Source organism: Chaetura pelagica, unplaced genomic scaffold, assembly GCF_000747805.2.
Source record: "Chaetura pelagica isolate M959 unplaced genomic scaffold, ChaPel_1.0 scaffold135, whole genome shotgun sequence".
Taxonomy (NCBI): domain Eukaryota; kingdom Metazoa; phylum Chordata; class Aves; order Apodiformes; family Apodidae; genus Chaetura; species Chaetura pelagica.
Genome location: NW_009953649.1, coordinates 5,704,347 through 5,721,677, shown reverse-complemented (window position 1 = coordinate 5,721,677; position 17,331 = coordinate 5,704,347). Strand labels below are relative to the sequence as shown.

Sequence of the window (17,331 nt, the reverse complement as noted above, 5' to 3'; positions counted from 1 at the left end):
ATTTTAGAGTAAACATCCATTTTGTAATCCCATTTATAGTTTCTGGAGTGTTACTTAGGATTATCTCATAGAAAATGTAGCTGACATTAATATTTATACAATGTATATCTCAAATACTTTTTCAAAGGTGTGGGGGTTTTTTTGTGTTGTTTTTGCGTTGGTTTTTTTCCTGGTCAGCAGTTAACTGGCTCATTTACACTAACAATCACATTTTATTAAAAGCTTATAGCACCTTACATAATGCAGTTTCCAAATATTTGTCATTCTTTCCTGGATTTTGGCTTGTGAGTAACTGGGTTTCTTTTACTAAGCATTGATTAGAGTATTTTTTGATGTCTGTATTAGGTTCTGCAGCCCTGCATTATGATATTTTTACTGGTTTATCCTATAGGCTAAAGGGTATTTTTAAAAAATTAGTATCTCTGGGTATTTGAAGCTGAAAATATTTCAAAAGCATATATGTATGTGAAAGTAACTGTAAGATAGTTTTAAGGAATAGATATGATGTTAGTGGAACTCATTTTAAAAATTGAAGTTGCATTCCAACTCTTTTAAATTGCTTTTTAAAAAGTTTTGAATAATGGGATTTATAATGTATATTTTATATAATTATTTTCCTTTTCCAATAGTTGATAAATGTCACCCAATATAGGTTTATTTTTCTTTTAAAAAGCTGTGTGTAAATTTTAAAAACTTAAGTTTATATTAGTGTAAATACATGTGTGTGACTGTGTAACCACAGTATCTTTCTACTAATCAGTTGTACATACATCTGTTTTCCACTTTTTTGGATGGTTGTCACTCAGTCTCTCTTGGTAAAGAGGGAAGACAGAAATTCACCAAAATTATAGCTTGTAGAATAGCTGTGAAACATAAATTTCAGTTATTTCCATTTACAGGAATGTCCATTTGGTCTATTTTATAGGACATTTTCACTCTAAATGTGCCCAAGAAATTTTGATTGCAATTGTGAGTGTGCAAGTTTTTGCATTCACACATTCCTTATATACAAAATATACATTTTTATCCATGAATAAACTCTGTTCTTTACAAATGATCTGTTTTGCCAAGTTCAGATCCTTGCTATATGTAGACATTGAGAGTTTAGAGCATTTTGAGATTTTCACATCTCAGAGATCTTTCTAGTCTCTATCCCAACCAGTTTTTACAGATAGCAAAAGTGCTTTACATAAGCAGTTTTTAAGTGGATAGGTGTTGGTGAGAAATAACTTGGATTGAAGTTATTTTCCATTATCTTTTCTATAATATTTGTGTTGAAGTATCTTATTGCTAACATTAACTTTCAGAAGGGATACACCCAAATAAAGTTATTTAATTATGCTGAAATGTTCTTTGCTTTGATGCTATGTAAAATCTCACTTTACCTTCTTTCCTTTATGGTAAAAAAATTACTTCTATTTTGTAAAAGTAAGGTGATTGCATTCGACCTTGGAGCTCCTTGGCAGCATAGCTATCCAAATAGTCTCCATATAGAATAACATACTTAGCTTTTCATCATTTTTCTTCAAATAAGGTGTGTTGTCATTCTTACGAAATATATATATATATACACTTATGAATGAGATGGGTGATTAAGATTAAACATTTCTTGCTCAGAGAGCTAAAGATCTTTGATTTAGTTTTGAGCTCATCAAAGGCAAGTAAATTTGCAATATATTATTTATCATGATCTCTCTGGTCAAACCCTCACACTACTGTCATCTAGTACACAAGAGCTCTGATGAAGTGACAAACATTTTCTTACACTTTTTAATAAATGTATTGTGATGTCCTTTTTGAAAATTGCCAATACTTCTGTTCTCTTCTCTAAATTATTCTGCTCCAGCCCTTATCTTTTCAAAGCTCATCACTGATATAATAAAGCAATTTACCATTATGTATCCTGTCAGGGAGAATATTCCTTTCCCTCATCATTTTTCCTTTATTGTGTGCCTTTTCTTTTCAGAGTTGAAACGTAGGTGATTTCTTCATTGTTCATTTCTTCTACTATTTTTATACCTCTTTGATCGAGTCTCTGGCTCTCATTTCCAACACTCAGTTTCTCTGCTCATGCAAAATACCTCTTTGATAGTATGCCTGTTATTCTGTAGTCCTGTTCAAAATCAGCAAATGACAGTGCTGCTGCTCTGATACGTTTTCTGTGTTATGGAAGGAGCTAGTTCAACTAGCAACTTCCTATGCTTATTGTATCCCTTCCTACTGCTAGTGTCCTAAAATGTTTCTGAGATCCATATCCATCTATGACATTTTCTGCCCTCTGTTTTTCTTAGCAGTATCTCTTCACATCTGTGACTTCAGTATTTTATTTTTTTTCCAGTTAATATAATTATTTTAAAAATATTTCCAGGGGCATTTTTTACCTATGCAATGTTCTCCTCCCCTTCCCTCCCTTCTCACCCCAGGTTCAGTTCTGTGCCTTCCTTTTCCCTTTCTGCTGCAGCTCCCATTTTCCTACTGTGATTGTTTAATTTTTAAAAAATGCAGAAAATTAGTCAAAACAGAATATTCAGTTGAATAAATTTATTGCACATATGAAAAGTAATCTACATCAATTAAAAATGTAGTATAACTAGTAAATATTGGTGTCTGTCATGGACCTGATCTGCCAACAGTCTGCACCAGCTGACTCCTAGGGAGAGCACTACTAACATTTTCCAATCTTGAGAGTGTGCTGTGCAACTGTGGATGAGACATGAATTTCTCAAGTCTTCCCTGAGACAGCAGCTGTTCCAAAGTTTTTCTCATTGCCTCTGAGAATAGACATAGATCAATCTAATCATCAATTTTTATAAATGTATAAAACTTAAACAAAGTGTTAATTCCCATATTTTCTAACCATCACTGAAGTATATTACGTTTTGAAGTAATGCTTTTGAACCTGGGAAGGGATATGGGGAATACAAAGCTGTTGCAAAATTGTTCTCTATGCTCAACCAGCAACATTGGCCATTACTACCAAGTAATTTGATATTTGTTTATTTACATTGTCTCTGAGTATCAAAAAAGTATTCAAACTAACAATATTTCTTTTATCTTTAGAAACCTAAATCAAACAAAAAAATGTAAAATTGCTGGAAATACCTATTCTGAACATGCGAGGAATCAGAACTAATAAGACTGAAAACATTAACAAAAGAACAGAAAGTGAAGAACACTTTTTAAACAACATAGACATACAAGTTATGATCATTTTGTAGTCAACATGAAGACACTTAATATTTTAAAGAATATTACTGTGGGAGAAATGTTCTTCAGAAAACTAAGGTACAGTGCAAAACACAATCAGTTTTTAAATCTTAGGGTGCCAGCTTGGAATTAAAAAATAGGCATAGGAGTTCAAAGAAAATGCACAAAGATTTATAATTTAGTAGTTTAAACTCATAAGACTTGTACAACGGCCTGTTGTCATTTTATCACTAAAGTATCTGCTACAGCAGAGCTAAATGTCTTCAATATTTGTGACTACTTGTGAATAAAACAACGACTATAAATATCTGTACTTTAACAGGAAAAAATGAGAGTCATTTGGTAAAGTCTCATGGGTCAAGATCGTGTGATGGGCAGGAACAGAACAGAGGACATGCTCTGTGTTGCACAGAGGCAGGACTGTCCCATGTCTTTCCCTTTGCAGCATGTAGGTCAAAATAGGCTGGACATTTGTAACTAAAGATCCAATCTACAATCTTTCTGAAGGGGCACAGCAGCACAGTGACATGTAGAAATAGATTATTCTCTCTGTTTCTCATATGAACTAGAACAGTGGCTACACCAGCTCAGACGAAAGATTCAGTTACCATAGTGTCCTACTGGCAGTCTGTAGCTTCTGCCAATACCTTGTATAAATCAATCTAGTAATGATATTTTCCAGGATGCTATTCCACTCTTGGTCACTTTCTCTATGTTTCTTATGATGTAGTAGACCTTCCTCATATTCCCATTTAACTGTTGATTTTTGGGGCCAATGAGTCTTAGTCTATTTAAGTGATTGTGGCATGAATGCTGTTGGATAATACATTCCCTCTTTTCTGTTTGTTTTCAGTTCTATCTTATCCTGCTCTGAGATGGAAAAGGTAGAATTGTACATGCTGTTGAAAGTGGAGCACACTATGGATACAGCACTGTTTTCTGTTGTTTTTTTCTCTGTTCCTCTCTTAATAATTCCTAGCATTCAATTTACTTTTTTTGATTGCTACTGAGCATTGTGCTGACATTTTCATAGAACTATCTATTATAACCCCCAAATCTTGTTTCTGTGTGGTAATAACTAGTCAAGACCATCAATGTTTGTGTAAAATTATTTTTCCCATTTACATTACCTTACATTTATCTGCAATGATTTTATTTTTTCATTCCTCTTTTTCTGATGGTGAATACTCAAGTCCTAGCTCAATTTCCTTTTGGGACTGCATTGAGAAAACAGATCATTTATTTCTGACCTTCGATTCTTGTGTTTTTACCAGTTATTTGGCAACCAGAGAACTAGAATTTTAATTCAGTAACAGTGGAATTTCTATTAAAAAACTGCTGAGGGAGCTTTTTAAATGTTTTATATGTTGAATAACTCAGTTATCTTCCATAAACTTTGCGATCTCACTGTTTATTCCTGGGGTGCTCTGAAAACAAACTTTTGCAGAATTTTTTGTGGTAAGGTAATATACACTTTTAACAAAACCAACAGTAATACTGTTGTTGCTGCTTGTTACTAGCCTTTCATAACTACTGGTAATTGCTACTGGTACGTTAACTCACCTGTATCTGGACAACATTAGTTGAGTAGAACTGAGATTTTTTGATGCTTGAAGTAGAGAGAAGCAGTTCAGTAAGAGTAGCTATTATTTGACAAAAGGCATGCTGTTACCTGAACTTTCAGTCAAAAAATGACATATCTAATTAGATACTGTGATTGCACACTAACACTAGCAATAACATTTCAAACTAATTGAGAAAGCAGAATTAGAGTTTTACATTCTGTATTGTAAAAAATGTGGTTGCCTAAATTGTACATGATCTCCTATGCAGATGTATCTTTGTGAAATGTCATATATTTGAAACTATAAATAAGCTTATAGAATCTAATCTTCAATTTGAAAATGCATACATCCATTTTGTAAATTTAAATGTAGTTTATTTTAATTCTTTTCCTAAGTTTTGTGGTGCATTCTACAATAAGAAGATGATAGTTTAATGATCTTTTACCCTTTCCATGATCTGTCAGTACTTTGTTTCTTGTTGGACATGACAGGTATTTTCTGGGATATCATGTTATTCGTGTGCAGGCACCAACAAGCTCTGCAACTTCTTCAGCCTTCATTCTGCCTTGACTGGTTGTGTCAAAGGCCAGCTGGGTAACAGGGCAGTTGTGTAACCTTGGATCAGACTGCTGTGAAAAAAGCTGTCTGAGAAAGATCTTTAGGAAGCCTCTTTAGCGGTTTCCACCTCATCCATCTTCAGTGGGCCCACTGGCCTGGGAGCTGCATTTAAGCTCAGCTCCTTACTTTTGTTCCTGTTACGTTTTTAGACATGCTGTGTCTGGATGTACATCTTCTTGATCCTAAACCCAACTCTCCTGCTCTATTACAAATTCAAGAAATTTAAAATAGATCAAATACTTTTTTTTTTTTTAAATTAATGGAAGCCTTCTGCGTTTTTTCACAAAAAAAAATTGTCACTAAGAAGTAAGGTATTAAAAAGACAAATGCTCCCCCCTTCCTGTTGTCTTTGTCAAGTACTCCCAATATTCCACCACTTACATAGGCATTACACCCTTTTTAGCCAAATTCCAACTCTTCTTAATATCCTCTCTTACTTTCATTTATACTGCTTGTTAGTGACCAGTCCATTTCTTTTTTTAAAATAGCTTTGTTTTCCATATACTTTAATTACACCATACCCACAGACATTCTGCAGATCGTATTTTAGTTTCAAGGATTTTTAATGTTTAGTCTATTTAATGTTGTTACCCATGTCACAAAATACCACAGCTGTTTGTCACGAGTTCTTTGTGTACAGCATCACCAAGTGGGATTCCCCTTACCTAATTTTAGAGATTTGCAACTTAGATATCTCTAACAGACCTAGTAGTCCTAAATCCCCATAACAGAAAGAAGCAGACCCCCTTAGGAACAACAATTTATCTGACATATTTATATAATTTCATTTCTACTTTGGATGAATCAAATCAAACTATGAAAGTGCCCTTTTTTCTCACTGAATATAGCATGACCAGGTTAATGAATCTGGCTGTCAAATATCTGCCATTCTCATGGTTTAAATTAGATAGTAAATAATCATCCTCAACAGGTAGAAATGTTTCACGGATGTATCTGCATATATGTGTCTGGAGAAGAAAGCCATGTCCTCTGTGAAGGACAAGCAGTTAAAAAAGAAAATATTAGAAGCGGACAAATCAGTTGTATTTTTGAAAATGAAAATGATGTTGTAAGTCATCTCTTTTTTTTTTTTTTTTAATTCCCCCCACTTCTAACTATATGTTTTCCATTATATGGTTGCAAATTGCTAAAATGGTCTGAGAGGTCTATTGGCAGTCAGTCTACATTTTACAATCACAGCTAGTCTAAATGTAAATGTAATGGAATCTGAAACAATGTTAGTTTTATGTAGTATTCAATCTGTTGAAAGACTTCCTGTAGCTGTGTCCGTTTTAAATACCTGAGTTAAAGGAAAGACTCAGTAATCATTATAATCTATATGAAAATACTATTTAAATGAGAATGGTAGGCTGGCTTCTAATATCTGTATTCAGTTCTTATTCACTTAAATAGTCATATGGGTTATAATGGGTGTTTTGACTGATGAGAGATTTCAGGATCAGGTCTATACTAATGAATAATGGTTTTTTATTAACTAGTCATGCATATCAACATAATTGGTCTGTGCTATCACTAATATTTATAAAGCTCCCACAGCATCTTCACCATTAACAACACAGAAAAAAGAAGGTAATTCAGGCTTAACAAACTTAAAAATATAAATGGAGAGACAGTAGAAAACACTGAAATATACATCAGAGAAAGCTGCTTTCTCTTTTTATAGAAAACACTAAAAGAAGCGAACAGTTTTAATACTTTTTTGATGGGATATTGGTGAGTAAATTAGCTTTGAAGAGGTAGAAAAGAGAGTTTGTCTCATTAGGCTAAGAAGACCAGTCCTGACATGGATCATAAATGAGCAGGTTTTTGCATTCGTATCTTCATTATTTTTTTTTATTTTTTTTTTGGTCTGGTAAAAGCAACATAATTAAATGTACTCAATAGAGAAAACCACAAAGCATTTTACTAACTAGCTTGTAATAAATGGTTTTATCTGATGATATTTGAAAGCAAAAACTGAAAAATAGGGACTGTTTTCTGAATTCTTAGTTATCAACAACTGTGTGCCTCATACATTTACAGAATACACATATATGTATAATTCACATTTGTGCAAGTATACATATATTCATACATGTTAGACATACATATTAGCCTTGTCCCGGTGAAATGTACATTGTTTAAAAATTACTGGAGAAGGTGGAGGTGTAATATGATCAAGAAATTGCTTTTCAAAGTAGAACAACAGATTTTATCTGTTAGACCCACTCCTGCTTTTAAACTAAGAAAATTCTATCTCAGAATTCTGATACTCAGATTTGGGTAATTTATTGTATAATTCTCTAAAACTGAACAGGAAAAAGAAGTTGGTCTGATCTTATACAACCTGCAGTGTGACTTATTCAAGCGTTCCTTATTTCCTTTCTATGGCTAACTTGAAGATCTACATCCACAAATAGCTTAAGATAGCAAATACATTAGAGAGAGAAGCAGAATCTGAATTAATAGCAAAAAAGATTTTGTGAAAGATTTTAATGAAGGCCAATGAGAACAGATTAAATCTGTCATCTGAGTATCTTGGATCTTTAAACTGTAAGCTCTCCACATGCAGTGTCAGATGAAATAACCTCCTCATCTTTTCCTTTGGGATTTTGTAACTACCCCTGTTGGTACTTTTCCCCTTGAATCCTTGGCACAGTGACTTGTTTTATGTTTTACTGCAATTTTTGTTAGGAAATTGAAAGCTTTCTGAAAACTTATAGACCATGATTGAAGGAGGAAAGACGAGCTTTAAGTTTGGTGCTGTAACAATTTTATTTGATTACTGGCTCTGTGTCATAATTAACATTCTTATTTATATTGCTATGTCAGAGCTGGTGCATTGAGCAGATGTCTTTGTTCCTGTTACTTTCAGTCCTTCTCAGAAAAGTGATTCAAGGGGTTGCAGTGGACCATACTAAAATACATATTGACATTAAAAAGTCAGTGAAGAGTTTAGTGCTGGCTATCAGTGTTATACTGATATATACTGTATGATGAGTTGCAGCACTGGAGTTTTTAGTCCAGGCTTTGCTACTTCTGATGCTGCTGCTCACGACATAGACGTAATGATGTGACTGCACTTTGTGATACTGAGATCGGCACATCTGCATAAAATGGTGAATTAATTGCTGAAAATCTCCATTTACACTTCCTCCTAAAATCAGAGCATTCCTCTTGTCGAATTGTGCCTCTCCAGCAGCCTTTCTATAGCAGACATTTCAAAAGTAGTTCTCAGTCTCTGTATAGATCTGTGCTGCTTAACTGCTCAAACTCATTACATTATACATTTGTTTCTTGTGTTTCACAATTGTATATAGGGAATGTATTTGGGGGTACTTTTTATATTCATGAAAGAGGGAAAAAAAAACTGGAAACTGCTATGAAAAATTAATATTGAGCTAAGATAACATATTTTTGCATGGTGTAAATATCAAGCTAATGCATAAGATTTATCCTCTATAGTAAATCAGCAGTATGTCTAATTTTAGGCCTCTCCTATGACTGCTGTTTTTTGCTGCAGTATTCAGTCATGCTGATTTATGCCATACTATCCTGTGAATATTTTGCAGAGTATTATCGATAATATAATTTTATCTTTGGGTCCAGATGGAATCAGTTTAGAACACAAAGCAGGCAGAAAGCATGATTCCTTCCTCAAGTAGTTTACTGCTTGAAATAAACTTGGTGTAAAATGTGAGACAGGGATACAAGACATCAGGGAGTGGAGGACTGATCAGGAAAGGTGTCAGTTTAATTAACAAAATATTTTATTCTGTAAGGTTTAATGTACTCATTGAGATGGTTCTGAGTCTGTTAGACTGGAAGGGTTTCTATTTTAATCTTAGAACTGTTTTTTAGGCTGATTTGCTCCCAACCTTTTGGATTGCACTTATTAAAATTAAAAGTTTGCATGTGTGTGATTATTTTGTTGTGTGTTAATTTTCCACAAAAACTGAACTATTTTTAAATTCTGTTGCATAAGATGCAACAGAATGTTTGAATATGATCTTATTCTGTTGCCAACAGTATGAGGTTTAAGAAGGCCAAGTGCAAAGTCCTACACTTTGACCACAATAACAACATGCAATGTTATAGGCTGGGGGAAGAGTGGCTGAAGAGCAGCCCATCAGAGAGGCACCTGGGAGTACTGGTTGAGAACTGGTTGAACATGAGCCAGCAGTGTGCCCAGGTGACCCACAAGGCCAATGACATCTTGGCTTGTATCAGGAATAGTGTAGCCAGCAGGAGTAGGGATGTGATTCTCCCCCTGTGCTCAGCACTGATTAGGCCTCACCTCGAGTACTATGTGCAATTCTGGGCCCCTTCCTTAAAGAAAGATCTTGAGGTGCTGCAACAGGTCCAGAGGAGAGCAACAAGGCTGGTGAAGGGACTAGAGGGAAAGTCTTATGAGGAGAGGCTGAGGGAGCTGGGATTGTTTAGCCTGGAGGAGACCTTATCACTCTCTACAGCTACCTGAAGGGAGGTTGTAGTTACATGGGGATCAGGTTCTTCTCCCAAGCAACTAGTGACAGGATGAGAGGGCACATCCTGAAGCTGTGCCAGGGGAGGTTCAGGTTGGATACACTTCCTCATGGAAAGGGTGATCAAACATTGGAATGGACTGCCCAGGGAAGTGGTGGAGTCGCCATCCCTAGAGGTGTTTAAAGAAAGACTGAGTGTGGCACTTGGTGCCATGGTCTAGCTGATGTGGTGTTAGGTCATAGGCTGGACTTGATGATCTCAAAGGTCTTTTCCAGCCTCAATAATTCTGTGATCCTGTGAGTTTGCTATGGTGATTAGTATTCCCCAGGAAAGCACAATAAAAATACTAGATAGAACAGTTTATTAAAATTAGTATTGGATACATCACTGATGTACTCTTGCATAGCTTACACTTGTGAAAACTTGCAAAAGAGGTATAAAGTTTCTTCTTTCCACAGTGTACACCTTCTTTGAAGACATCTATGTACTTTTTGTTAGAAAAAAGGTTCTTCAAATAACACGGTTCTCTTAAGATGCATTTTGAAAAATGGTTACACATTTATGTTAGGGCACCAATGAACAGGTTTATCAGGAAGTGAATGGGCATTTTCATTGGCAGAACACAGGGTCTGACCTTCATCATGTAAAAGACATGTAAAAATAAAGCAAGTCATTCATGTTTAAAATAGTATTCCAGATCATATTGGCTGTGGTTGGATGTTAGGATTCAAATATACATAGAAACCATATTGCTGGTAAATGTAGGGAGAAGTAGGAAAATGAGGAGGAAGACAGTGAAAAACTTTTGATCCCTAAGGTACTGCTGTTGATTTGAAGTTCACCACTGTTCATGGGTCAAATCTCCACAACCATTTATCTTGATATTGGGGAAAATCTATTAAAATGTTTAATTCTAATCTCGGTCCAACATCTGATAATAAGCTTGAGTCTCTGATCTTGGGGATGTCTTGTATAGATTAAACCAGACTATGAGTCTTCTATTAGTTTCTGAGGAATAGCAGTAGCCATCCTAAAAAGGTGTTTATGCAAAACAGTAATCAGGATTGCATGTGAAATCAAATTCATTAGCATGGCCCCAGGCTTACCCAATTCTCTGCATATCATCTGTTCTGTAGTTTCACAGAGCAGAATGCTTTTAATTTCATTTTTCTTGAAAATTTACTTGGCCTAATATCTTGGCAGCAGTTTACAAACTTTTCTAGGTTAAATCACTGCCAGCAAGAATAAAGAAATGGTTGCCAGTCCTCCATGAATAAAACTGAATTTGCTAAACTAAATATTTGTTTTCTTGCTGTGTTATCAGACAAACTAATCTTTTAAACTTCATCCAAGGAAATTTTCGTGCAATTTGAACTTGATAAAACTTGCAGGTAGGCAAATTTAGGCTAGAAGTAAGATGGAAATGATGGAGAGCTGGAGTAATTACCCTCATACATCACTTGCCAAAGATTACAGTTGGTGCTCATCAGTGGTAAGCTCAAACCCAAGACAGGATGCATTTTCTAGGAGTTAAGGTGTTGTTTACCTATAACTATTGATCAAGAAGCAGGAGCTACTGAGAAGTGTTAAGAACTAGACCACGCAAGATAAGATGATCACAATGCGGTCTTCAGGCATTAACATTAGTCAATCCATGTTTTTGTACCTATCGCTTATAGTCAAATAGAAACCTCTCAAAACAGTTACTGATTTTCAGTATACGTAAAATTATTTCTTTTTTCTTTTTTCTTTTTTCTTTTTTTTTTTTTAATTCCTGACAGGTACATCTGGATACAACAGTTTTTATGTTTTTTGTAAAAATCTCTGCCAAGCTGTGAAACCAGGGAAACTGAGGGTCCGCTGCAATGTGTGCAAACAAGGGACACTGACATTGGCAAGGGTGAGCTTGTTTGTTTGTTTTGAAGTTTTGGAGTATATGGAAATTTTATATCTAATTTTGTCTGTGTGCATATATGTGGCTATATATATATATATATGTTTCTACTTGATTTTTCGTCTTGCTGTTTATAACTAAGAAGAGTAATTCAAAGGTTAATGAAAATTCCACTCACTTATCTCCATTAAGTGGAGGAGTACATTGCAGACTAGAGGTCCAATCCTGTAAAGACATTCTTAGCTTTATATTTTAAGGACAAATGATTAACGTGGTAGTATTTGTAATGTATAAAATGACATGTGCTTAAGGGTTGGAATTATGAATGCTTCTACAAAGCTTGGAGCAGTTTTTAAGGCCACAGAAAGTGTTATTACGGAATGAAACAAAGGGGGATTAAGTGGCTGTGCAGTTGAGAATATTAATGGCTCCAGCTTAGCTGCTACATGTAAAGTCAAGAAAAAAATACTGTGCTGGGATAGCAAGTAGGAGAACTGTCAGGCTCAGTTTGCATCCTACAACAGGAGAGTTTTGTTTGACTTAAATGTGCAATAATGTGAAGTTTCTGAGGTGGTTTTTTGTGGGGTTTTTTTGTTGTTTGTTTGTTGTTTGTTTTGGTTTTTTTTTTAATTCTGATTAATTTCATTGGTTGTGCTCCTGGAGAATGACAGTGTTTCCTGTCTCATAAATCACAGTCAACCAGGTTTGCTATGTGAGAGGCTTAGGTTTTACAGCAAACTGAGCCTTACCCTGCTGTAGACCTGGGGGGAGTCTATGTGGTATTTGACACATATGTAAGTTTTAAAATATCTTTCACTATGCTTTAAATTGTTGAATTTCAGCTTAATGTTCTTTTTGTAGCCCACAACTTTGATGTCTCTACATGTAGTGGCCCAGTGAGAAACTTTAAAAACCCAGCTCCTGTGTTCTCATTGAAAAGAATAAACTGTACCAGTGCTTATAGACATCTAATTAAAAAAACTACAAGAACAAACCCCATTAAGCTGTGTGCTATTCCTGAATTACCTGACTATCTCTAATTTATTTTAGAGGCTTAGTAATGTTGCATTTTATGATGTTCCAGATGAGCATAACTAAGGGCATTTATTTTCTCCCTAAAGTTGCATTCGAATTTTACTGATTGGTACAGGCTTAGATCACATATAAATTAAGTTACATTAATGGCAACAAGGTTAAGTTGCCATCAACGTACATTTCAAATGGCATAATATTCAGGATGGATAAAAACAGGATGACATTGTGTTCAGCTTGAATGCAAGCAGCCAGCGCTGCTGAAAGACATTGCTGGTATCACTGGATGAGTTTGAACATTATGTATTGCATTGACAGCACAAAACATGTGTCCTTTGCTCGACGCAGTGACTCAGTCTTCTTTCAGCATGCCCACTTTTGGAAACTACCTGTGCTGTTTGGTTTGGATTCATTATGTTCCTTGTATTAAATAATTTTTTTAATTGTTCAATTTCTATAGTATCTTCTAGATAGTGTTCTTCATTTTGGAGACCAAAAAAAAAAAATAAAAATAAATTGTCTCCCAGAAATTCCTCATAACTCCATGACAAAAAACCTATTATAAAAACGTACCAGTATGGCATATTTCTAAACAGACTTTCTTTATCTGATTGCCTGGAATGTACATGGGCCTGCATTCTTTTGGCAAACGCAGAGTCAATAACACAATCAATATACACAAGCTGATAATTTCCACTGAATAAGCGCAGTGCAGCTGTGAACAGTTGTTTTGAGAAGAAAGTAGCTAAAAACATGTAGCCGAAGCATGTGCTAAAGTCAGGATTGGTTAAAAAAAGCCCAGCTTTCAGAATATTTTTGAAGATACTCCTACATAAAAGTGAAAAGGAAAATATCTTTTAGCAAGCATCAAAGATATTATTTTTTTTGTTTTAGTTTTTAAATAATGCTTGTCTGTTACTTTCACCTCAAAAACAGTACAAATCTGTTATTATTATTTTCCTTTCAAACTGGAGTGTGATACAGTAGTTGAGAACAATTAATGTGCTGTTCCAACATTTTGGGCTGGCAGTCCTCAGGACTTCCAAAGAGCAATACTTGTATTATACTTGCAATTATTGCTCTGAATATGCTAAGCAACAGTCAGTTTGTTTTATAAATACATGCCATCTACCTCAGTCCTGTGGTTATGAAAATTAGGTACACATTTGGCATGTGAATGGCCCTTGTGACCTCATTTTCTCACTTTCTGCTCCATCTTCCAGCTCTGCTTTCTCCAGTGCACTGCAGTCTATGGGAACCAAGTTAAGTCATGTTGAAAAAAAATACTGTCAATTGCTTGATTTCTCTGCACATGAAAAGAAAATTATTTAAGGTAGAAGTTTGCATATTACCCCAAACCCTCTATCTTGCTTTTCCAGTTCCACTGGACTATGCCAGTGATTGCAGGTAAGTATCTTCTCTACTGGTACTATATATTTTTTCTTTTGATAGATAAATAAATAAAAATAAAGTTTACATAAGCTAACTATACAAAATCTTGTCTGTACAACCCTACTACAGATTTGCAGAAAAACAATATTTTTAAAAAGATTTTTTTCCCAATTCTCTGTCAACCATGCCTGACCTTTATATGGCAACACAGCTTTTTTCTTGAGGTCTCTTCTGTCATAAGCACCAAAGCACCATATAAGCCAGCATTTGTTACGCTAATTCTTTGATTGGATGGAAATGAGTACCTGTGTAAAACCCACGCATAGCTGTGGGCTTCCTTATGTTACTCTACATGCTAATCCTTATCCTACCTAAGCCTCGAATGACCAACCTAATTAAATTGAGCTTTCTTTTTTCGTGGTGTGTTAACTGACATTTTAAAATATTACCTATTCATTTAAACAGTCTTATTCTAAAACCTTATTTAACTGTCATGCCTATTTGCATAACATTATTTTAATATATGATATGCAGAATAAATTTATGATACTATATTTCTATGAAATTAAAGAGCCCACAGTTTTTATTTTTACCAAAGACATCCATCTAAATATTACATTTGTAATTTTCCAGATGACACATAGGTTGGTGTTTTATGAAAATTTCATATCCTAATGCTTTCTGGAGAGCATATACTAGATTGATTTAATTATAAGAAAACATCAGTCACTGCAAAAGTATCACCTCTTCCTAATTTCTGTAATTAATCAAGCACAACAGCATGTCTGGAAAGACTGGAGCGTGGGAGTCTTATATAGACAACCTGCAAGCCTTCCAGCAAATTTCTTCAAATAGCTAAAAAATTTTAGTTGCTAGTTTCACATTGATTTATATATTTTGTTGCTTTAAAGCTTTTAAAAATATTTATTCCATGTACATACAATGCTGCAGTTTGTTTCAGTAGCAATGATTCAGATAATTAGGTTGTACCTCTTTCCAGAAAAAACAAAACAAAACAAAAACCACACAAAAAAACCCCAAGCACTGAAAAAGCCCTGCTTATAGAAGTCACATTTACAGTTCTATTTTTGGAGCCAGTTAAGATTCACAGTGTTAACTATAATAAGAAGGGCAGTGCCTATCTGTGAAAGGAAGGCCTGATTCTATACACAATCAAGCACACTTTTGCAGTGTAACTGATGCTGTGATGTACACCTGCTATAGAAGACAGTAACGTGATTTGGATCTGTATATCAATATAGATACAAAATTCAGTCATGGTGAGAATCTGGATTGAAGTGTGGTAAATTGATTTTAGGTCTCCATACAAAGCCACAGGTGCTATGGTGAGGCCCTGTCTACTGTGGGGACTTATTACTATTTGGCAATTCTTCACACTGTGTCCTTGCTAATACAGGTTGAGCGTTTGGCATATCCTCTAGCACAAGCACCAAAGGAGTTTTGCATAGCTTCTTCTGTAGTTTTCAAGTGTTCCTTATAGCTCACATCATTATTTCAGATCTTGTGAGTCATGGGGACTTTTTATTCAGATCTGATTTAACTCCCTGCAGCTGAGACTTTGTTTCTGGTACTGACACCAGATACTCAGTGGCTGGTCTGTACAGTCTTGGTGCTGTCCCTGCCCTCTGTACTCCAGAGGAGCCTCCTGAGTTCATGGGCTTTGTTAAACTGGCTCTGCCACAGAACTGCCCTTTCATCATTTGTCATATTAGCAATACTGCTTTCATCTATAGCTTTTCATCTTGAAACCAACAAAGAAATGGACATTTTCTGAAGTTGGTTTCTTTGGCACCAGAAAAAGCTTGTCATTTAGGCAGCTTGTCAGTTAGTGTAGGCTGTGTGGTACATCCCAGAAAAGTGCTAGTGTCTGTTGAGTGCCTTCCAGTGACTGACAAATAACAGGTCATAGACAGTTTAAGTGGCCTTCCTAATAGATGATAGTGTAGTATTTTCAATTTGATGCTTTCATATTGGCTAGGAAGAGAAAGACCTTTAATAAAGTAATTTTCTTCAAGTTCTTACTTCCTAACTGCATTTCAATAGTTACTTAAGTAGGGCATTTTCTTTTTAATGAATATAAACTTGGCAGAGATTTTCTGTAATATCATATAAAAAGGCAGTTTACTTTTAATCTCTCTATTTTTAATATATCATTGTGAAACTCCATTACATAGTGCACCACCTATCTCCACTACTCATTTCAGATGGCATATTTTTCTGGAATTCATCACTTGTATCCTCGCTCAGGGAAGGAAAGGAGTATGGCTCAGTGCATTGAAGCAAGGCTGACTAAAAAGGACAAGTAGCACCTCTACAATTATCTAGCCCGTGTAGAGGGCGAGTCAGCTTTTCCCCACTGCTGATTGCCACTGCTGGGGTAATATTGAAGGCAGGTTACAAAAAATCAATTTGTCTTTGAAACTAAACTGAAAAATAAACTCCACCCAGTGGAGTGTAATCTGATAAAGCAAGGTCTCATTCTCAGGCTGGGGAGATATTAAAAATGTGATTAAATTTTTGAGACTGGATGATACAGGTATTTGTCTCTCCAAAATACGTTTACTGTGGGAATAAAAGTGCTCTCGATACATCCTAGCTAACAAATGACAGCACTGTGTGTTAAAATACTTCTATTGAATACTGTGCACAGGAAAGTTACCATGGTGATGTGTCCTTCTTGGTCAAACTAACAAATTTGAAGCAAATGTTTATTCTTGGGTTCCTGCTAATGAATGTATCAGGACAAAAATATCTTAATTTCCCTACTCTTGCCCATTAAAAACAAACAAACAAAAAAGTACTTAGAGGAAATAATGCATATTCAATACGTGTTGTTCTTTCTACACAAATAGTGAAAAATTTCTCAATTCTGGCATCTGAATTACTGTCACTGAGCATTGATGTTAATGCTGTTTTGAGACAACCAGTGCAGAGAAAAACTCTTGGAATTCTTTTTTGCAAGGTTTCCACATATTCAGAATATCCTTCTGGTTAGTTATATTCAGTCAGCATACTTAATCATATGCCTAACTTTTTTTTTCTAGTGATCAGTATTTTTGAAAGTGAGGCTGCTTCTTAAGATATAGATATGTTCTTGTTATTATTATTGTTATTGGT

The 17,331-nt window shown here is 35.1% G+C and overlaps 1 protein-coding gene across 1 annotated transcript in view; it reads left to right on the top strand.

Annotated features, from left to right (window-relative positions):
* Window positions 1-17,331, top strand: part of PARK2 (parkin RBR E3 ubiquitin protein ligase) — a 555,014-nt gene that overhangs the window by 94,520 nt on the left and 443,163 nt on the right. The window contains exon 4 of the mRNA XM_010000025.1: window positions 11,657-11,775. Within this exon, the coding sequence (XP_009998327.1) occupies window positions 11,657-11,775 (119 nt within the window). The remainder of the gene's footprint in view (window positions 1-11,656; window positions 11,776-17,331) is intronic.